We start from the raw sequence: 21,898 nt of genomic DNA, 5'->3' as shown, positions 1-21,898 counted from the left end.
CTCTTTTTCTCTTTTTCTTTAAAGGAAAAAAAATCGCAGCTTTTAATAACTTAAATATTATTATAACTTTCGACTAGAAGAACCAATACCGATAATGTCTTTACATTTTCCTTTGCAAGGGCAGCCGAGGCCGCAGCCTCCTTTTTGCCTTGATATTTATATCTATTCACTTTGAGTTCTCGACTCGCTTTGAACGTGATTCAGACGAGAAAAGGGATAAGATCCAATCTCCCGCCATCACGTATGCTTGACTCGAACGATTCCAAATAGCCAATGAAACAGACAATCCAGATTATAGGTATTTCTTCGTCGATGTGCAAAGAAATGAGTGTCTGTCTCACCACGCCCTTGTATAAACACCTGACACAACGTCGTTTCGGCGGGCTAGAGGCCAGTTGTACAGCAATCTACCAGATTCAGGGAAAAGTGAGACATGAGCTGTGTCCAGAAGGGGGATGATGCTTATTACTCGACTGGGCTGGAGCATCATTCTTGGACCCAGAATTCAAAGGGTCGCGCAGGTCTTCTTTTGCCACATTTCGACTTGCAAGTCGAGAATACCCTCTTGATCTTCTCGCAGTTTGGGTCCTTTGAGGAAACAAGTGAAATAGTCGAAGGGAACAATACCCAGCCCAACCTATTCTTTGAGGAGCGCATACAAGCATCACTCAAACTCAATAGTGATTAAGATTTTGACAGCCGCGAAACTGTTTGTCTCCCAGGTTGCTCTAAACCAAGAGAAAGAAGAAGAAATGTCCTCACGACCACGGGAGGGACAATACCGACCGACCGTCCCGTCACCACTCAACCCTACATCTCCCCAGACTCTCAGCCGCCAGCCAAAACGATATAGTCGATCACGGACGTCTTTCAAGAAGGGCAACGGGCCCGTCAGTCCTTCACAGAAATTGATGCGACAAAAAGCAGAAGCAGCGTGGAAGTCTCTCGCATCGAGGCGCACAGTCGAAGTACACAGCGCCACAATGGAAATCGTCACGAGATCTGCAAAGCCAAAGATTGTGCAGATCGAACCAAGACAGAGCGTTGGACCTGCCAGCGCAGCTATAAAAAAGACACCGTCACAAGCCTATGGCTACGGTCAACAACCTCTATTTGTCGATGCGTTTGACGGTGGAAATATGGGCCTGGGCATCATGGTGGAAACTGATATAGAGAAACAGTCCATGGTTGCATACAGTGACTTTGGTGCCTTGAAGGCATCGCGGCCATCCAATGTGTTGCCTTCCTTTGAATACCGGTTACGAGGGCCGACGATCATGACCCAGCAGCGTATATTATTGACGCTGAGCATGATATGCATAATGGGTATTCTGTCGTCATTTTTCTCGCACAAGGAACCATCTTGAGGTTGAGGGAAAGCGTGGGCCTCCCGTGAGATGAGGGGCGCGAATATCTTTGGATTGAGAAGAATAGAGGCTCGGTTGTTTCCACCCATGCTTTAGAGCCAGCCCGCCCGTCTATGATTCGTGTATGTTCATAACCTATATATTTTGTACAGAGTCCTTACAATCATGGTGTACATTCCGTTCCGACTTTCAATTCATTATTCGTCCTTCTTCGTCTTGCTAGCCTCGGTCGAGGATTCGGCCTTTGCTTTGTTGAGGGCCGTTTCCACCTGGAAAATAGCACGTTCAATCTCAACCTCGAGTTCGGGTATCTCTAGCGCCTCGACCAGCTGCCGTCCATTCTCCTGCGACAGCAACAATTTCTCTTCTTCTAGGGTTTCGGCCTGATGTGGGGTTGCTGGTTCCTCTATTTTCGGCTTCCCGGTTGATGATGTGGTCGCTACACCATTCTGGGACAGCAAAGTAGGGTATATCTTGTCCAGAATGGGAGATGGTGATAGGGAGAGTAGTTTGTTCTCGGAGAGAAATTGAATGTGTTTTCCACCAGCGAGTGCGCGCCAATGCGACCATGCGCGATATACAAGGTAGAAGAAGGGCAGGTTAGGTATTCTGAGAGTCGCGGGTTAGCCAATTAAATACTCTTTTCAGTCCAAGAGGACAAGAAATAAAAGCTCACACTGGAACCAACGCAAAGGGCGCACTGATGGGCATGCCCACAATACACCATATTAACCTCTGCCTGTGTAACGATGCTCGCTCCGTTGCCAGCGTCTGCAGAATTCCGAGTGCTTTGGGGGCAGGTATTGCGGTATCAGGAAAGACAACCTCGACCTTGTCCTTGCCCAGCAGTTCCTCTTCCCGCCGTTTCGTTGACAATGGAGGCACCGATTTCAGCCCCCACTCCTCATATGGTATGCGGCGAAAGGCTTGGTTGCCATAGTTGACAATGGTCTTTTGCCAGCCGCTGTCCTTCTTTTCCCAGCTGGCCCAGGTCTTGGCCGCCCATGCGGTTGTCTTGTCGACATATGTTTTGCCCTCGGCTGTATTCGTGTTGAATTTTTGGCAGTAGAGCAGAGTCCGCCGCGTCGAGATGGGGAGGAGGTAGAGGCGCATCGTGAAAGGACGTCCGTTGGAGATGGATTGTGAGGCTGTACGTCGGAATGCCCAAATTACGCATGCGCCGTTGACCAGCAAAGAGCGACGAGTCCCCCGAATGCGATCCTGCTTTATACACGGTCGAACCAACACTCGGCCCGTTTGCTCAGCAAAGGTGAATTGTCAACGGCGGTTATGGGGAAGCTGGAACCGCGTCCAGTAGCCAGTAGTCGAGGTGGGAAAGAGGAAGAGGGAAAAAAGGACTAAGAACTGACGTAGCTGACACAGACACACTGACAAGCTCCAGCTGCAGGCTTGGGCTGGCGCTACAGATCTTGGAAACCAAATTGCCCCACAGCTCCAGTGGGTTGGATCTAGAAGCTTAAAGCCTGTAGGCAGTGCAATTGCCCATTAATGCGACAGCCATTTTGAACCAATGAGCATCTTCTTTTTGGGCGTCAGTCGCTATTATAGGTGAACAGAGCTCTAGAGTTCTTCTTACCTCATCAGGTACCGACTGTACTATCTACACCCTCTTGTCTTATGTCCCTGGTGCCTGTGTACTAACTTTTCTTCCCCATCAAAATTTGCATTGAAAGAAAAATGTAGTTGAGTCATGGAACCTTAGATGAGTATCCTTGTACTTGTTGTAGATAGGCATATATGGGTCATCTTTCTGCGCCGTGTCAAGATGGTCACATTTTCAAATCCAGCTCTTGGATACGTCTACAGCAATTACTGGGCGAATTTCAATCCCCATTTTGAAGGCAGTGCCTCGAAGGTGGAATTCATGTTGATCTGTTTGCCCCTCGACTAAGATTCGGCGTGTTTATTTTTGAACACCTACGGAGCATTTGCCTCAACATGGAGGCCTCTAGGCAACCCCAACGATAGTGATAAATGTGGTTCAGGATGGCAAGGATCCACTTTCTGCTCATGGATCGCAAGTTGAGTGAGTTCTTGAGATTTATAGTCACATATTGAAAGGGATGGAAGTATTCGATATCTTATTCACTTGTCATTCATGTCAAAAGGCGTGACATGTCAATTCAGAGACCTGTACAGGGCCGGTTTCGGACAATAAGCAATAGTTAGTCACGGCCTGAGTCGGGTAAAATCAATGCCGCTTGAGCATATTGTACTAAGCCAGCTGTGCCACAGACTTTGATATTTCTTATCTCACGCATTATGGTCTCGAGTTTTATGCTCGAGAGAGTTGTACTTATCTTCTTCTTCTTCTTCTTCTCCTACAGTCAAGCGGTGTCGATATCTATTACAACAGACACTATTTGCCATAATGAGCTGCGAGCATGGGTCAAAAGTCCAGTTGGTTCCGTGGGATCATACCTCTGAAGAACAGGTGACAAGATTGTATGAACAGCGAGTAGCATGTGGCTGGAGGTCCGACGAAATCCCATTGTATATTGAATCTGCCAAGAGGGGAGGCAGGGTGTTTTATTGGATTGTAAGTACCTTGACATGGTATAGACTGGGGATCAGGGGAACCCGCTTTCCCAAACAATGCACATAACTCTTGGTTGGGTGTCATACTGGATCATTTCACTCATTCTTGAATAGGCGCTTGCCGATGACTTGCCAGACCGCGATGCCCTGCTGGAGTCTCACATAACACGATTCCCCAAGGTGAGTATAGCACTTTGTGTAATCGGGATAAGAGTTGAAACAATACCAGGAGGCTATTCCGATCACGGATACCGCACGCAAGATCCGACTTGATCCTCGTGAACCCAGCAGCAAGTCATTCATACCTGTTGGTCATCTAGCGTTGGAAGTCCATTCAGCCGACGACGATACCAAGCTCGGGTTGCCGGCGAAAGGCGTTGTCTGGATCCATCAACTCTACGTATCTTGTGAGTGGGAGGACAAACATTTTAATCCTATTCGCACACATCTGACGAGTAACCCCAAATTATTTTGATATATAGATGCTCTTCAAAAAGGAGGTTTTGGTGCTCGTGCAATGGACATAGCTGAGAAGCTTGCCACAAAAGAGCCATACAATGGAAATTTAATGGTTCTGGACACCATGCTGGAGGAATTGCAGATGAGTGAAAAGGGCCAAAAACACATATACCTGGACAATGGCATCCCAGCTCCCAAAGTAGGCCAACACACTAATTCTTTGTTGCATTATAAGAGAAACCACGGACCGCTAATTCAATCACCAGATTTCAACAGAGTCGTGGTATAAGCGGAGGGGGTATGAATCGTTTCTCGTGGTGAGAGACGCATATATGTGGAACTACGGTTCCGGTTCCATGCCTCTCCACCTAACTCACATGAAAAAAGTGTTGGAGTAAAGGATTGCGTCGACGCTGGAAGGAATGTGCGTTGTCTTTGTCAATCATATAGAGGAGCTAGCAGTATTGGGCATCAATGAGGCAGAAGAGCATCGTGAGAATGCAAGATTGGGGGCAATTTGCCGATGGAGAATCCGGTCAATCAATCAAAGCTGTCAAATGAACGAATCGCGGGCCATCGGACAGTTGGCTTTGGTCGAAACCAACCATACTGCAGTATAGTCGGATTGTACCCCCATGCCTTTTGGGATACATGATTGCAACGTCGAACCCTAGTAGCAGATCCCCAGGGTCTTGGCCGACAGTGCAGAGAGTGGTACCGATCCTATTCGTGACTCGACTTGGCGCTGCCGGACTCGAAAGGGTCCTGGGGCTTTAATCCTCGATGGCCTCACCAATTTGACTGGCCGCGAAAACGGTTGGACATGCAGGACAGCTCATCTAGCATATATACTACATGGAGAAGATGCCAAAAAAAAAAAGATGAGGCGACGAGTCGTGTGGAAGCATGGCGGGCGGGTGAGGGAAGCAATTGGCCCATGCGTTTCGTCACATGACTGCGCGACCTGGTACCTCGAGGCATTGAATTCAAACCACTTCTCTTCCAGTCGCGCCTCTGGGACACTGCAACTCCATTAATTGGATGGTTCTCGTATGCAACCCAGCTAAATCCCGAGCGACAACGTTGCGACCCAATATTGACCATTGCAATTGGGCAGAATGGCAGCATAATACAAATAATCCGGTACTGTCGTTCGCCTGCCAGGCTTTTTTTGGGGGGTCCCGGTTCTTCGCCATTGAAACACGTTGAGCTCACATCACGCGTCGTTACCTGAGCCCGTTTCTTGCGGCAACAACAAAAACAAAAGAAAATTCCCGCTGCTTCTGTTGGCCTCGCCTCAATGTTCTTATCAAAGTGCTGCCAGCAGAGCTAGATTGCCGTTTCAATGGCGCCCCAATTCATACACAACTCGAGAACAAAGATGCAGGCCTGGGTCATGAACAATGGCCCTGGCGCCAAACCAGTCTCGGCCGAGGACCGCGCCTTTGCCCACGATCACTCTGGAAGTCCACAGAAGGGCCACGTCTTGCTCAGCCAACCACATGCAAATACACAAGCTCTAGTTGCTCCTAGTACACCACCGAGGTCTCAGCCTCAGTATCAATCACGCATGCCTATTGTCAATGCCAACGCAAATGCTCGGGCTGCAGATGCTGCTGCTGCTGCTGCTGCCGCCACCGGCGGTGCAAAGCTACCTTCTGCCTCGAACCGTCCCGCTTTTACTCGCCCAAGTCATCAAATCAGTCATAGCAGAGAAGGCTCCAACGTACAGCGGCACCGAGGACCGACTTTGGAGCCAGCACAGAATGTCCAACGTCAAGGACAAGGACAAGGTCCTTTCTGGGAGGGCTCAACTGTGGAGGGTTCAACATCAATGAGTGAGACTGCTAGCAATGCTGACGCGAGAATGGTTGCCCCATCTCATATGCTACATCAAGACCTTGCCTTCAAACCAAGAGACATGACACGTCAACCTTCAAAGAGAGACTCTGACAAGGACCGCCCTCCTTTCATCATTGGCGATAATGGCTTCATTGATGTACTCGGTGGCCCGATGCGAAGGTCTTCAACGCCTGATTTCAGAACCCGGGCTCCGACCAAGGGCTTGAGCCAGGACTCTGATAATGAATTATACGTAGAGGAGCCACGTTTTCTGACCGACCTGGAAAAGGCACCTCCCAATACCCTCAACCATCGTGGCGCCAGACTTCCTCTGAGGACCACTAAGCGTGACACCTTTGCCGAGAGGACCACGTATGCTGCTGATGGAAACAATCTCCCCTTGCCACCTGATCCGCGACGACGTCCTGCTGACGCCCTTGATTATGTACAAAGGAATGATAGAAATCAGTTAAGAGTTCCTGCCGCTCGCGAGTCTCATCGCACAACTGTTTTCGAGAACATTGATACTCCTGTTACCAGTCATCAAGACTTGCCCCAGCCTCAAACCCAATCCCTTCCCCAATCCGAAACGGAATCTGAGAGCGCGGATGACCAGGTCACACCCAAGCCGAGAGTAAAATCAAGCCAGTCGATTAATCGTCAACTCAACCGCCAGCTATTCACGGAAGAGACCAAGGCCAGTAAAGCTCGAAACAGTCTTCGCGAAAGTTCCATGCCACGGCCCGCTTCAGAGAAACGGCAATCCAACACCAACACCAAGAAGAGATCATTTGACCTAGACTACGACGACAGTGTCTTGGCCAAGATGAACTACAGCGAGCTGAAAAGTCAAGACTTTGACTTTGATCCGGCCCGGGCAGAATCCAGCTCTGCTCAACGCCCACCTCCTGGCACATTGCCTGAAAAGCTCGACCACTTTTTCCACAAAGACGAGGATGCACAAAAGACATTCTTCAATACCATGCCCATGAGAGATTGGGACGACTCTGGTGACTGGTTTCTGGAGAAGTTTGGCGACATTATGCATCGACTAAAGGATGCCCGTCGAGACAAGAGGAACCTTGTCGACCAATTCGAGACAGAGATTGCCGAGCGAGAAGACGCTGTCAGGAATAAGATGTCTTCAATCGACCAGACATTGGGCGAGTTCAGAAACGAGACAAAGACGATGATGGCGAACAAGCAGCTTGAGTAGGAATAAGGCCCTCGCCATATATGTCGTCGCTGCTGCTACTCCTAGATTTCAGTTGAGAGCCCAGAAAGGACATTCGGGTTCAACCTGCATATCGGCGCATAGAGGAACCAAAGGGAAACGATTCATGAACAGTCACGACACTTATGAACGCATAAATGGGAGTTTTTGGTCAATTTCTGGAGCAGCATGGTTGCTCATGTAGTAGAGAGCCAATCTACATGCCTGTCACTATTGGCTGAGATGCCTTACTAGACGAAAACGAGGGCAAAATCCACAATCGCGATTATTAGCTAAATCACAATTTTCTGCTTTACTTTTCTATCCTTGCCAACCACGAGTCTTAATTGATGGCCTGTCTTGCCCTTGAGCACGCCTTGTCGTAGTTTGTCCGAGAACAGTTCATAGGCTGGATAATATGCATCAACAAATTTAACGACTTGTTCGTCTGTCATACCGGTACCCTTTGCCTCCCGGAGCATGACTTCCTGCTCACGTCGCCAGTCGTAGACGTACTGAGTGTCTTCGGCATCGATGTGTATAAAGGCATTAAACAGCTCCGTGATGGTGTCGTAGCTCCCCAGGCGCTCATTGACAAACAGCAGATGCTCAAGTTTGTGCAGCTTCAGCGTCCGGCTCGGAGCCTCCCACTTGGCCTGGACCTCGGCGGGCGTAAGAGGTCGGAAGCCCACACACCAGCCCTCAAAGATGACGACCTGGACGCGGGGCTGACCGGGCTGATTGACCTCCTGCCAGGTCGACTCGGGCGCCCGGTCGCCCTGGCCCGCAAAGGCCGACTTGTCGTACTGGGGAATCCGCGCCGGCCGGCCCTGGACAATGGCGGCGAAAAAGTCGCCGGCCAGCGCCATGTCGTGGGTGCCGGGCTCGCCCCGGCACGACACGAGCACATTGTCCGGGTGCGAGGCCGCGAGGGCGACCTGGTCCTCGTGCCCGAGGTAAAAGTCGTCAATGCTCACGACGAGCGTCTGCAAGCCCTCGCGCTCCCTGAGGACCGAGGCGAGCGCCTGGACCAGGGTAGTCTTGCCGACGCCTTGCACACCATTGAGGCCGATAATGAAGGGTCTTTCTCCTCCTGCTGCTATGCCGTAGCCGTTGCCTTTATTGGCTGCTTGGTGTTCGTGCAGGCGGTCCAGAATGAATGGTATGCAGATTGGCGACTTGTCGTCGACAAATTCGCTGACCCTGTGAGACATTTTTTTCTGGAGAAACGAGAGTTGATTGCCTTGTTTTACAGAAGGTAGCGATGAATAAAAAGTATATTTTCTATAATCACCACTCCTGATAGAGCTGGTATACAAAGGGCCAAGCACTTATATGTTATACACCTAGTCTAGTATAAAACTCATGGCAAAAGAGAGCGACGCCGAATCTCAAGTCCGATTCGAGGCCGGTCCGCACTTTTGCTTGTCCGGGGCGGTTTCCATTTATTAATGCTCTACGTCAGAAAGGACACAAAAGTTTGGGCAACTCCTTCTTCGGCCGTCTGTAATTCTTTATATATTCGACTATGAATATAAAACATATGAAAACGATATGATCGCAAGCAAGGTTTTTACAGACTGGCAATACAAACCAACCAACCGACAATGGTATTATTAATATCCAGGAGGGGGGAGAGTTGATCCATCCGCGGTAAGAGAACGGCAAGGTTGCCGCGTAGCGCCAAGACAGTCTCGAGTGCAGTGCTGCTGCCCCAGATCGAACTACCGCCAGTTCGCCCGCTGAAATAACCGGACAGCCCGGCAGTATGTCCTTTGCAGAGAGACGACCTAGTACGTGGGAGTGGGCGTGGGGATGGACGGAGGATGGTCAGGTCTTTTGCGGGGTGTCGGTGCTGGCGGCAATGGCGACATCCCTGTAGAGACAGAGGTGTAAGTCATTTCTCTGATGGTCTCTCATTTTTTTGTCAAGGAAACATCATTCCAACGTATCATGAATTGTCAAGACAAGTGATGAATTGTATTCTAATCTTATGTATGCGACCACGAAATCCTTGGTCGAATGATTTCTTCCAAAGACTCAAGACCGGCAAAAGTCAGAGATACTGCCGCAAAGGATGAACCCGGTTATATAGCTGGCTCGACTTGTGATGATAGTTTCTTCGTGTCTCAACGGCTAAACAATGTAGGCACAACATTTATTCATACATGTTGCCCTGTTACAAAACACATAATGGATTGTTACTCGTGGCTAGCACTATAGGAAATGAAAAGGAAGCAGGTCAGAATTACATGTGATGGTTTGCACAAGAAGAATGAGATGCCCCAAGAGCTATCCACCCAAATATCGGCAACTCCAATAGCATAACTGAATCGCGACACAAAGAGGCTGTCAACACATGACCCCCCAGACGTCATTCCAGAGTTTCAGCAGTCAGTCAGTCCCATCAACTACTACTGATTTCTGGGGGAAAACTCCACAAACTTGGGGGAAAAGATGGGAGAAGCTGGAGATTGGCATGTGAACAGGCCCCGGACGAAGACGTCTACATCCAGCCTAGCGCACCCCTCGGCATGCGGCGGTAGCGCTGAGCGGTCGTCGCTGGATGGGGCCCCAAAGTGCCTCGGCTCGCAGGGTCATTATCTACTGTAGACGGCAAGCTTCGTCGGAAGTAAAGACGGTCATCCTTCTCAACATAAGCCCTGTGGACTGGACACCATATCTTCTGGTCTATTACTGATACCCTTCCAATCCAACCTTTTTTCCCTTCTCTCTATAACCTCTCATCATTTTGTATCACAATTTGATCCTTCTCTGTACATCCCGCCCTTTCCCCTTTCTTCCCTTTATAATCAATCCGTCGGGGATCATCTTATCATAGCTTTCAGCACAATGACGGAACAGTTGCGCTTTGACGACCAGGTCGTCGTCGTTACCGGCGCAGGTGGTGGTCTGGGCAAGGCATATGCTACCTTTTTCGGCTCGAGGGGAGCAAAGGTTGTCGTCAACGACCTCGGCGGTTCATTCAAGGGCGAGGGAAACTCGACAAAGGTAAAACCAGCTCCATGTCCATCGTCAGCAACTAGTGGAGACCACATGCTTACACACGAGGTTCGGTCTCCGACAGGCTGCAGATGTAGTCGTCGAAGAAATCAAAAAGGCCGGCGGCCAGGCTGTCGCCAACTATGACAGCGTCGAAAACGGCGAAAAGATTATCGAGACCGCCATTCAAAACTACGGCCGAATCGATGTATTGATCAACAATGCCGGAATCCTCCGCGATATCAGCTTCAAGAACATGTCAGATGCCGACTGGGATCTGATCATGAAGGTGCACGTCAAGGGTGCTTACAAGTGCGCCCGCGCCGCCTGGCCATACTTCCGCAAGCAAAAGTACGGTCGTGTCATCAACACGGCATCGGCGGCCGGTCTCTTTGGCAGCTTTGGTCAGTGCAACTACTCGGCCGCCAAGCTGGCGCAAGTCGGCTTCACAGAGACCCTGGCCAAGGAGGGCGCAAAGTACAACATCATTTCCAACGTCATTGCCCCCATTGCCGCCAGCCGCATGACCGAGACCGTCATGCCGCCCGATGTCTTGCAAGCCTTGAAGCCCGAGTGGGTAGTTCCTCTCGTGGCTGTCCTGGTCCACAAGAGCAACACGACCGAAAACGGATCCATCTGGGAGGTTGGTGGTGGACACATTGCCAAGCTCAGGTGGGAGAGATCCAGCGGTCTTTTGCTCAAGGCCGACGAAAGCTACACTGCCAGCGCTGTCCTGAAGCAATGGAACAAGGTGACGGACTTTTCAAACCCTCAGTACCCCTCGGGACCCAATGATTTCATGACCCTCCTCGAGGAATCCATGAAGATGGGTCCCAGTGAGCAGGGCGACAAGGTTGACTTCAAGGGCCGCGTGGCCCTGATCACTGGTGCCGGAGCTGGCATCGGTCGCGCTTACGCTCTGGCATTTGCCAAGGCTGGTGCTTCTATTGTTGTCAACGACTTGGTCAACCCCGACAATGTCGTCGAGGAGATCAAGAAGCTCGGTGGCAAGGCCGTCGGAGTCAAGGCTTCAGCAGAGGAAGGCGAGACAGTCGTAAAGGGTGCCATGGATGCTTTTGGCCGCATTGATATCATTATCAACAATGCCGGTATCCTCCGCGACAAGGCCTTTACCAACATGGATGACAGCCTCTGGGACCCCGTCCTCAACGTTCACCTTCGCGGTACATACAAGGTCACCAAGGCAGCATGGCCTATCTTGCTGAAGCAAAAGTTTGGTCGCATTGTCAACACAACTTCCACCAGTGGTATCTACGGTAACTTTGGTCAGGCCAACTATGCCGCAGCTGTAAGTAGCACATTGAAAAACTTGAGAGAAACCGTTATACTGACAAGACATAGAAATGTGGTATCCTTGGTTTCTCTAGAGCACTCGCTCTCGAGGGTGCCAAGTACAACATCTACGTCAACACCATTGCACCCAACGCTGGTACTGCCATGACGGCCACCATTATGCCCGAGGAAATGGTCCAGGCCTTCAAGCCCGACTACATTGCTCCTCTTGTGCTGGCTTTGTCGGCTGAAAAGGGACCTAAGAACCCCACTGGAGGTCTGTACGAAGTTGGCAGTGGCTGGGCTGGCCAGACAAGGTGGCAGCGAACAGGCGGTGCTGGTTTCCCTGTTGACAAGCCCTTGACCCCCGAGGCTGTTCTCCAGCAGTGGGAGAAGATCATCAACTTTGAAGACGGCCGGGCAGACCACCCTGAGAAGCCACAGGATGCTGTCCAAAAGGTCATGGAGAACTTGCAGAACACGAGCGGGGCCGGCAAGGTATGAAATCCCATATTGTCTTTGCCTCAGCTCGAATGAGTGTATATCTTTGAAAAAATATAGTGTAATATGAATCATGTTGACGAGTCCTCGTGAAATCAGAAGTCCAAGCCCTCGTCTGCGCCCGCCCCATCTGATGGCGGTAAATACCTAAAGGCCATTGCCGATGCGAAATCCAAGGAGTCTCCGGAGACTGTATTTACCTACACGGAGAGAGATTCCATGCTTTACAACCTGGGAGTCGGCGCCAAGAGAACCGATCTTGCTTACATTTTCGAGGGACACGAGGATTTCCAAGTCCTCCCGACTTTTGGCGTCATTCCTCAGTTTGACGTCAACACACCATTTAGCATGGATGAGGTTGTGCCCAACTTTAACCCCATGATGCTCCTCCACGGCGAGCAGTACCTTGAGATCAAGAAGTACCCGATCCCGACGTCGGCCACCACCAAGAACTATTCCAAGCTCATCGAGGTCGTGGACAAGGGCTCAGCCGCCATCCTCAAGAGCGGCGTCTCGACCGTCAATGCCGAGACGGGCGAGGAGATTTTCTACAATGAGGCGACCGTCTTCCTGCGCGGCTGCGGCGGCTTTGGCGGCCCCAACAAGCCCGAGGACCGCGGCGCCGCCACCGCCATCAACGTCCCGCCCAAGCGCATGCCCGATGTGATTGTCGAGGAAAAGACCACCGAGGAGCAGGCCGCCGTTTACCGTCTCAGCGGCGACTACAACCCCCTCCACGTTGACCCCAACTTTGCCAAGATGGGTGGCTTCAAGCGCCCCATTCTCCACGGCCTCTGCTTCATGGGTATCGCCGGCAAGGCCGTCTACGAAAAGTTTGGCCCCTACAAGAACATCAAGGTCCGCTTTGCCGGTACCGTTTTGCCGGGCGAGACTCTGGTTACCGAAATGTGGAAGGAGGGTAAGAAGGTCATTTTCCAGACAAAGGTCAAGGAGACGGGCAAGCCTGCCATCTCGGGCGCTGCCGCTGAGCTGGTTTGAGCGTCTAGAGGGAGTGTTGATCGTATGTTTTTGGTAATGGGCTCAAAATTGTAGCGATATTATAATAAACGGCGTGTGCGATGGCCTTGGGATTTCTCGAGTAAAATAAACTCTCTCTTATCCAAGTCCTGCGCGTTTCGAGCCGTGATGATGCAAATGACAAATGTATATGCGCCGCTAACCAGATTGTAGTAGAAAAAGAAAGCAATGCCTTGGTGCCGGGTATTTGACTGCAATCTCAGCCCTCGTAAAGGCTACCAAGCCTTTGCCTGGACATGGATATGCTTGCTTCTCCCGCAACCAAGGAAAGCCGCTTCGTGTGTCTTTTGGCGGGTTTACAGTTGCGCTGGGGTATCCTCTGTCTACTATAGATGTTCCTATGGGATTAGCATGTGCATAGTCACAAAATGTAATGCATTCAGCCACGGCAGTCCCGCTATGCATCTTCCCTCGGGGAAAGGAAAGGCTGAAGAATGGCGCTATTATGGTATATTTGCGATGATACGAGCATATAAGAATACCTCAGTCGGCAAAGTCGACGAGAAGAGGGAGGGAGGATATGCTACATACCAGAGGAAAACGCGCTTCTGAAATATTGTAATGTAGCAGAGTAGTCAATTGCCCCATTAGTCACCCAGTCAAAGACAAGGTCACATCAAGTCAAATCAAGCATTGTATCAGTCGTGGCGTCAATCAGTTATTGCGTTTGCAATAATTGAATATGTTTTTGCTTCTGGGTAAATATGGTGTCAATCGAGCAGCATAATTGAGACAGAAGCAATGCAAATTTATTTTATTCCCTTTTTTTCCTCTCTTTTCTCTGTGCGGACAGTGAGGACGAAATTATTATTGCGGTTGAATTATCTCCATTTGGCCTCCGACACCTCACATTTGAAAAATCATACCACGAGTTATATACAATATGTCGGCCGGCTGAACAATATACCACCTCCTCTTTTACTTTCTTTAAACTAACAGTGTCTACCATAAAAGAGATGATGAGTGCGTCATTCGTTCCGTGAGAGACGAATTCGAGGATATCGAGGCCCAGCTCTAGTCTGCCTACATACTCCGTCCTTAGGACAGCCTTGATTATATTTTTGTACCTCTTTATGAGATCCGTGCTATTAGATGCGCTGAATCCAAATCATGCTCATGTATGTCAAATCTTCGCTACCGTCTAGGGCCGTGATCTCGCAAGTGTATTTGTCAATTAGTGGTACCGAGACTATTTGTCTCCTTCGCGGAATTGTGAGAACTTCTTCGGAGACAAGGCTCGAACGCCTTAGAGTGAAAAGTGTGTCTCCGACTGGGTCGATACATGCGCCGAGACACCGAATTATCAGACATCCTAAGAGGTCAAGTGTGATAAACTATAAGTTCAATATTTGAAACCGAGACCTCATGTTTAGAGCCATTATTGCTTGTCACGTTATTCTTCATCTCGACTGCTTACATACAAAATGCAGGTAAGCGGCAATAAAATTATAGATAGGAGGAAATTGTATATAAAGAGCAACAAGGGCGGGGATACACTGGCTGGGACTAGATTCTCTGGCCAACTGCTGTCCTGAATACACCCTATGACCAAGGCAATGTATACATAACTCTGGTTACTGGTGCTCCTCCCTCGCCCATCTAGGTTGACGATTTACCTTGCAGGCCTTTATTGTTTAGGTAAAGTACCAAGTAGTCATGAACGCACGCAATCTTGGCCTGTCTTCCTAAACTTTCCGCAAGATTGCCCGTGTTGACCTCGACACCAGAAACTACTTTACGCAAGACACGGGCCAAATAGAAATATTCCGTGAGGGTCGTCCGAGTCACAAATTAATCAGTGTTCAAGGTCCTACGAACCAAGGGTATTGAATATATTGACATAGAAAGGTCTGTCTCGCTACGAACAAGTCGATTATATCGATGGAAGACTGTCTATCATTTCTAGTCTAATATGAATCATGGAGTATTTTAAGGCATTTGTTTCGTGGATCATGACGACCGACATTGCTAGAGGCGATGCACCAAGATTTTCGGTATCTAGAACAACACGCAAGATCCAAGGCCAGTGGTCACCATATCCGTTCGCTGCTCATAACCCAGGTATCTTTATTTTTATCCGGTTTATTGTCTTGTCACTGGGTATACTATGCATGTGATTGTTTGCATTGGTGATAAAAATCAGTCACAAGAGAAAAGAATGTATTGATAATTTGTCATGGCAGAACAAATCAAACTTTGTTTTGTATAATCATGTTGCCAATTTGATCTCCATCATATAAACTCAAGAAACGCCATGACCCGTCCATCAGAACACCCAATGCAAAGCAAAAAAAAGATCGTGACAATAGCTTAGGCAGCTGCGGCAATCTTGTCGGGAGCAACGCCGACACGCTCCTTGCTGAGAATGTCGAGCATAAACTGCGATGGCCTGTTGTCCTTGTAGACCTTTTGAGTAGCCTTGAAAGCCTGGACGTTCTCAATGTACTTGTCAAAGAGGTACGAGCTGTCCATGGGGCCTCCCTTGGCCTCGGGGTGGAACTGAGTCGAAAAGATGGGGCGGGTCGAGTGGCGCATACCCTCGTTGGAGCCGTCGTTGAGGTTGACAAAGTACTCCTTCCACTCCTTGGGCAGGGAGCTGGCGTCAACGGCGTAACCGTGGTTCTGACTGGTAATGTGGCATTGGCCAGTGGTCAAGTCCAGGGCCGGAATGTTGTGAGCTCGGTTACCGTACTTCATCTTGACGGTGCGGGCGCCAGCGGCCAGAGCGAGCAGCTGGTGACCCATGCAAATGCCCATGATCGGGACCTGCGAGGTCTCCATCAGGTTGCGGAGGTTGTAGACAGTCTCCTGGCAGTGAGTGGGGTCACCGGGACCGTTGGTGACAAAGACACCATCATAGTTGTCGGCAACCTTTTGAATCTTGAAGTTGTAGGGGAAGACAGTGACACTAGCGCCACGGCTGACCAAGCTGCGGAGGATGTTCTCCTTGACACCGCAGTCAATCAGAGCGACGTGGTACTTGGGGTTGTGTGCCTCGACCACGAAAGGAGCCTTGGTGCTGACCTTTGCGACCAAGTTGATCTGGCCAGGGTCAATGAAGCTCTCATCTTCGTCGGCGTCGTACTCCTCTCCAGTGCTGATTCTGGCCAAGGACGAACCCTGCTCTCGCAGGTGAGTGACAATGGCACGAGTGTCAACACCAGAGATGGCGGGAACACCCTCACGGGCACACCACTCTCCCAAGCTCTCGACGGCAGTCCAGTGGCTGTACTGGGTAGCGACATCGGAGACGACGATTCCGGCACACTGAATGTGAGGGGACTCAAAGTACTTGAGAAGGTTCCACTGGTCACGCTGATTCGAGGGGACACCGTAGTTGCCAATCAGAGGCTGGGTGAAGACGAGAATCTGTCCTCGGTAGGAAGGATCGGTCATGGACTCGGGGTATCCAACAAGAGAAGTGGTGAAAACGGCCTCGCCAGAAATGTTGGTGTCGGCTCCAAAGGCGGTTCCGCGGAAGATGGGGCCATCCTGGGATTTCCGTCAGCCACCAAGATCCTACACGCCTTATTCATATGCAGACACTACTCACGCGAATGGTAAAGGTAGCCTCTGTGCCAGAAGCAGGCTGAGCAGTAGCCCGAGTGTAAGTGCTGGGCATCTGTCTGCCCTTGCTGCCCTGATTAGCCTTGGCCAGCAAGCTGGTCGTCGACAGAGGACGAGTGAAGCCAGCAGGCTTGAAAGCCTTGGTAGCGACCCTGGAGAACATGATTGTTCCTGAGTTTGTATTTAGGTAGTGAGAAAGGCGTCAAGGATATTCGATTGACCAGTGCTTAAGCGGACAGAGCTCGCCACAAGTGGTCTGTTGGGTTATTTCGTTAGCTTCATTGGCGGTGAGTCAGGGTTATATGGAGACGGAAACCAACCTGAGATATAATCCTAAAAGATAAGAGTATTAGCACTAGACATGACTAAATTTGAGAGGCATATTGCAGCTATGTCCGTCATATTTCACACCAAGGGGGAATTTTTAGTCTCCCAGAGGTGGAATATGTCACCATGGTGGGCGGGGAGATATGAGCTCGTCCAAGTGCAGGAGGAGGTTATACCAGAACCATGCCCAAACTGGCGATGCAACAAAGACACAGAAAAGCTAACACTAGAAGGAAGAAAAGAGCCAAGCATTTCAACATACCTGAGAAGTGAAGACTGACGGGCGCCCGTTCATAAGCGCGGATTTGCAGCACACAATGGCTAGTGGTGATGGTTTTGAGGTGGTGAAAACAGAAAAGTCACGTCCGGAGGCGGCAGGGAAAAGGGCGCGAAACGGTCTTGTAGTAGAAATAAAAAGTACTTTTTTTTTTTTCCTGCATGGGAGGCTGATATCCGACCAACGGGATCCCGTTCCAGCAAAGTGGGAGAAAATTTGTTGCTGAGCTGCATCTGGCGGGGGAGCTAAGCACCTACTACTGGTTGGGCCTGCACAGTACCTAGGCGGGGGGCTCCACGTCACACCTTTTTTCGCAGCTCTTTTCCAAATTATCGCAGCTTTATCTTGGTACCTTGGCACTGGTATTGGTGCCGTTTTCTAGGCTTTGAGTTGGGGCTGTCGTAGGTGACACACAGTCCCAGGGGTCTCATTACTGTCCGCAACCGGCGGCAAGGCGTAAGCTTCTATTGTTCGTGCCCCATTGGATCGGCGGTGGGCTATTCCGTACTACTGGCTACGTACATTACATGATAACAGGGATTTCACACGCGGGACTTTTCTTGCTAAGGAACGAACTCGGCCACGATCCTGAAAATTCCCATGGCCATTCTATCTTTTCATTGCGGCCTGGGGCAGGGCGCAACCCATTGACCAACGGCAATGCATAATGGTGGACATGAGTCTTGGAGGGGCCCGATGACGTCTGACCACTAGGTCGATATTCCGCTCGGCATCCGCCTGGCAAACGAGATAAAAATACCGCGGACAGGGCAGGGCTCAAACTGCCAGTTTAAGCTGTAGCTAGAAGCCTAGGAAGAAGAAGAAGTGCACCGTGCTAGAAAGAAGCTCAGTCCAAGGGGTCTTGCTGCTGGTTATTCTTACGTATCGCCCGCTGGAGCTTCCACGCCAACGCCCGCTCTCATGTACACGGACATACCGTACCTCGCACTCGAGGCCGGCAGTTTGGCATGTGTGGAATCATTCCGGTCTAAAATACAAACAAGAAAACCACGATCAAGCATTATGTGTCAGCGGCGACAAACGTCAGCTTATCTCTGATCCTGATTGGTGGCAGAGAAACCTCTAGTCTCGACACTTGGGTTCATGTTTCGGAGGATTCTTGGGGTTCTTGCCGACTTGTCCAGCTGTATCTAGATGCTCCCATGCCCGATGCCGTAAAACGAGTTTTGCGTGATATAACCATAAACTAATTGTGCCATCGGTACAATTATAGCGCTTCTGTATAGTCAATTGCAAGTACTATTGCTGCAAGACAATTTAATATCAATTTTAGACTTGTACATGCTATCTACATGGTTATACGTGCCTATTATCTCGCTTGTTTAATAAAGCACTGGCATTCCCGGATCTTCTTAACCTCGAAACAAGAAACGTGAGTCCGTCTTTCAACTGACAGTTGCAAGAATCGTTTTGCCGCATTGGCTGCCTGTTGATAAGGGCACATGCGAAGCAGGATAATGTATGCTCGTGAAATGTTACAACAAACTCTTGACAACCCTTTTCAAGCTTTTCTGTATTTTGGACGAGGCAAGTGCCGGTTTATATTGAATTGTCTACTCTTTACACTTTTATACACGGCCGTATCTATATGGCGCCAAGCTCCTTCAGCTTGGAAATGAGTCCATCTACATCCTCAACCTTGCCACCACCTTGTCTCGGGGCGGGCTCTGTAGAGAAAAACAATCGAGTCAGTATGAAAACTACACAGGAAACTTGCCGTGCCCGCAAAGATTTTTTGCGAGTACAGGTAATATATGATGCACTTGGGAGAAAACCTACCCTCAACCTTGACAATCTTCAATCTCCTCTCATTGGCGACACCCAGGTCGCTCAGGCTCATCTTGACGAGGGGCTTCTTCTTGGCCTTCATAATGTTGGGCAGACTGGCGTACCGGGGCTCGTTGAGACGGAGATCGGTAGTAATGATCATGGGAAGCTTGGCCTTGACAGTCTCGACACCGCCGTCGACCTCCTTGGTGACGAGGACGTTATCCCCCTCAAACTTGACCTCGCTAGCCTGCGTGGCCTGGGCCCAGCCCAGCAGACCCGCCAACATCTGGCCCGTTTGCGCTGAGTCGTCGTCGATGCTCTGCTTGCCCAGCACCACCAGGTTGCTCTTCTCCTTCTCGACCACGGCCCGCAGCAGCTTGGCGACCGACAGCGGCTCCAGCTCCTCGCCCTCCTTGACGTCGACGTGGATGGCCCGGTCCGCGCCCATGGCCATGGCCGTCCGCAGCACGTCTACCGCCTTGGGTGGACCCGCTGAGATGACGCAGATATCCTCAACGGGCGCCGACTTCTTCTCGCGGATTCGTACCGACTCTTCGATCGAGAGCTCGTCAAATGGGTTCATGCTGTGCTTGACGCCGGCCGTCTCGACGCCCGTCTGGGCCTTGTTGACGCGGGGCTTGACCTGTTGGTGTGATAAAACATCTTAGCTATTCCCGTTCATAACATTCTGCCTCTCTGGTATCCGTTTTGCCGAGGCGTTTTCTGAGGGAGTAGAGGTCGGCCGGTAGGAACGCTCGCCTCGCCCCTCCGCACAAACAATTGGCACGCACCGCATAGTCAATTACCCGCTTTATGGGCACCAGGATTCTGAGAGATGACATGTTGGCGCTTTAAATCTGTATGCTTTGAGATCAGATAGAGCGTAACGTGAAAGGCGACCGCGAGCTTGCATTCAATGACGGGATGGCTGCTGGGAAAAGCTACCGGCCGGACCATAAGCGATACCGGCTAGTACCGGCTCCAACCTCGGGTCCATATACACGTGATGCCCCTCTGCGGACCCGGCTCGACTATATGCACGCAAGACTTCACGAACGGTCATCATCTTGATCCAACCGCAAAACTACCTTGGGAATCGCTAGCGTCAATCCCCTTGTTGTTTTGCTTGTCGATTGCTCTTTCACGAATTGATAGCCACAAGAACACATCTCCCCGTCAGAACACGGTGGACTAATATATAGACAGAACAACAGTCTAGCATTTTGAAAACACGCTTCCGAGACTCCTCTAACTATACATGTGATCGTCTTATTTGGTCCATGGGGCGGCCTTATTTCTGTACAAACCAGACTACAAGATCTGAGGTTGCCATCACCAATCATCCCACTCTTCATCCTTCTTGCCAGCTCCCTTGTTTGCCTTGCCCATAGCAGACGTGCCAATGGAACTGTACTGAGGACCAGAACCATGTCTTTGGTCTGCGACAGACGAGAAATCGTCCCAGAATGCTCTCTTACTTTCATCCATGCCTGCAGTGCCTCCTTGCGCTCTTTGACCATCAGGCCCGTCGACAAAGCGGTTCAGACCCTCCTGGGCGTTTTTAGCACCTTGTTGCGCCGCCCTTCCTACATTGCCAGCTGCCACTCTTGCCTGCGCTGCAAATTCCGACTCTGAAATCTGCAGTTTGCCACATGTTAGTCCCGGTCCTGGACACGACCCTAGTTCACAAGTATGTAGCAACACGAACCTGTTTGGCAGTAGGCTGAATATAATCACTGTTGACCGTCTTGGCCGTCTGTGAAACTGTCTTGGTGAACCAGCCGAAACCCTTGCTCAGGGCAGCCACTGGATCGGTTTGCAAGTCTTGAAAATTTGGCAAAGCCTGGCCGGCGCCCTGGTTTTGCGACGGCATGGGCGAATTTCCAAAGCCAGAGTACTTGCCACCTTGACTTGGGGGCAGGGCCTCCGATCGCGAGGCATTGTCGGCGCCCAATTTTGCAAAGTACTTGTCGTCAACCTTGGCCTTGACACCAGGACGGCTGGGACTAGCAGTTCGGCTCCCGCTTGTTGCCACACCCTGCAGAGGCGTACCAGTCCTGCTGGCCTGCTTTGGCTGGGCTGGCTTTTGTGTGGGAGCACTCTTCTTCTCCCCAGGCACATATTCCCGCCCTTCAACCTTGGCGCTTAGACGCTCTTTCCACTCCTCGCCAACCTGGCCGCTGTACCGCTCAGCGATAGTGGCGTCGTCCCAGGAAAGTCCCATCATCTTGGTGTCCTCGTGGTTCTCGAAGAAATCGCGCCAGCCCTGGTTGCCGCCGAGGCGCATGCGCTCAATCTCGGCCTGCTTGAAAGCGTCCATGGTCACGGAGCGCACAAAGGAGATGTGGACCCCCAAGCCACGGTGTACTCCGGCGCAGGAGAGACAAATGAAGACGCCAAACTTGGGAGAGGCCCATTGTGGGTTCGGTGCATTGCAGTCGCAGCAGTTGTTGTTGTTATTCGTCTTTTGGATTGCGAGGAGCTGTGGCGGAAAGGGGTACGAGGTTAGCCAAGATTCTGTCCCCCCATCAAAGACAATCAAATGATGCGCCGCCGCCGAAACAATGCGTATATATGCGAGATTCGGTTTGAACTGACTTTTGATTTTGTCTCGGGATCAACCTCCCACATGGCTGACGAAGCCATCTTGTATGTGTGTGT

The 21,898-nt window shown here is 50.5% G+C and overlaps 8 protein-coding genes across 8 annotated transcripts; 3 read left to right on the top strand and 5 right to left on the bottom strand.

Annotated features, from left to right (window-relative positions):
- Positions 1–752: 752 nt before the first annotated feature.
- PFICI_05211 (uncharacterized protein) lies at positions 753–1,367 on the top strand (the record flags this gene model as incomplete). Its single annotated transcript, XM_007833792.1, has 1 exon — positions 753–1,367. One exon carries the CDS (start codon positions 753–755, stop codon positions 1,365–1,367), a length of 615 nt encoding a protein of 204 aa, XP_007831983.1.
- A 197-nt stretch (positions 1,368–1,564) lies between these two features.
- PFICI_05210 (uncharacterized protein) lies at positions 1,565–2,480 on the bottom strand (the record flags this gene model as incomplete). The annotated part of the gene is made up of 2 exons (XM_007833791.1): positions 1,565–1,976; positions 2,044–2,480. The coding sequence occupies 2 exons, from the start codon at positions 2,478–2,480 to the stop codon at positions 1,565–1,567; spliced, it is 849 nt and encodes a 282-aa protein (XP_007831982.1).
- A 3,286-nt stretch (positions 2,481–5,766) lies between these two features.
- PFICI_05209 (uncharacterized protein) lies at positions 5,767–7,443 on the top strand (the record flags this gene model as incomplete). The annotated part of the gene is made up of 1 exon (XM_007833790.1): positions 5,767–7,443. One exon carries the CDS (start codon positions 5,767–5,769, stop codon positions 7,441–7,443), a length of 1,677 nt encoding a protein of 558 aa, XP_007831981.1.
- A 290-nt stretch (positions 7,444–7,733) lies between these two features.
- PFICI_05208 (uncharacterized protein) lies at positions 7,734–8,654 on the bottom strand (the record flags this gene model as incomplete). The annotated part of the gene is made up of 1 exon (XM_007833789.1): positions 7,734–8,654. The coding sequence occupies one exon, from the start codon at positions 8,652–8,654 to the stop codon at positions 7,734–7,736; it is 921 nt and encodes a 306-aa protein (XP_007831980.1).
- Positions 8,655–10,293: 1,639 nt separating this feature from the next.
- On the top strand, positions 10,294–13,236 carry PFICI_05207 (Peroxisomal hydratase-dehydrogenase-epimerase; the record flags this gene model as incomplete). Its single annotated transcript, XM_007833788.1, has 4 exons — positions 10,294–10,452; positions 10,529–11,752; positions 11,806–12,234; positions 12,337–13,236. 4 exons carry the CDS (start codon positions 10,294–10,296, stop codon positions 13,234–13,236), a joined length of 2,712 nt encoding a protein of 903 aa, XP_007831979.1.
- A 2,349-nt stretch (positions 13,237–15,585) lies between these two features.
- Positions 15,586–17,005, bottom strand: PFICI_05206 (Carbamoyl-phosphate synthase arginine-specific small chain; the record flags this gene model as incomplete). Its single annotated transcript, XM_007833787.1, has 2 exons — positions 15,586–16,767; positions 16,829–17,005. 2 exons carry the CDS (start codon positions 17,003–17,005, stop codon positions 15,586–15,588), a joined length of 1,359 nt encoding a protein of 452 aa, XP_007831978.1.
- Positions 17,006–19,051: 2,046 nt separating this feature from the next.
- On the bottom strand, positions 19,052–20,079 carry PFICI_05205 (Electron transfer flavoprotein subunit beta; the record flags this gene model as incomplete). Its single annotated transcript, XM_007833786.1, has 3 exons — positions 19,052–19,134; positions 19,247–19,880; positions 20,029–20,079. The coding sequence occupies 3 exons, from the start codon at positions 20,077–20,079 to the stop codon at positions 19,052–19,054; spliced, it is 768 nt and encodes a 255-aa protein (XP_007831977.1).
- A 490-nt stretch (positions 20,080–20,569) lies between these two features.
- On the bottom strand, positions 20,570–21,557 carry PFICI_05204 (uncharacterized protein; the record flags this gene model as incomplete). The annotated part of the gene is made up of 2 exons (XM_007833785.1): positions 20,570–20,875; positions 20,946–21,557. The coding sequence occupies 2 exons, from the start codon at positions 21,555–21,557 to the stop codon at positions 20,570–20,572; spliced, it is 918 nt and encodes a 305-aa protein (XP_007831976.1).
- Between the last annotated feature and the right edge of the window lie 341 nt (positions 21,558–21,898).

This window comes from Pestalotiopsis fici, assembly GCF_000516985.1.
Source record: "Pestalotiopsis fici W106-1 unplaced genomic scaffold PFICI_Scf_3, whole genome shotgun sequence".
Classification (NCBI taxonomy): Eukaryota; Fungi; Ascomycota; class Sordariomycetes; order Amphisphaeriales; family Sporocadaceae; genus Pestalotiopsis; species Pestalotiopsis fici.
The sequence above is the reverse complement of the archived record's forward strand: the minus strand, read 5'-3'. Positions and strand labels throughout refer to the sequence as shown.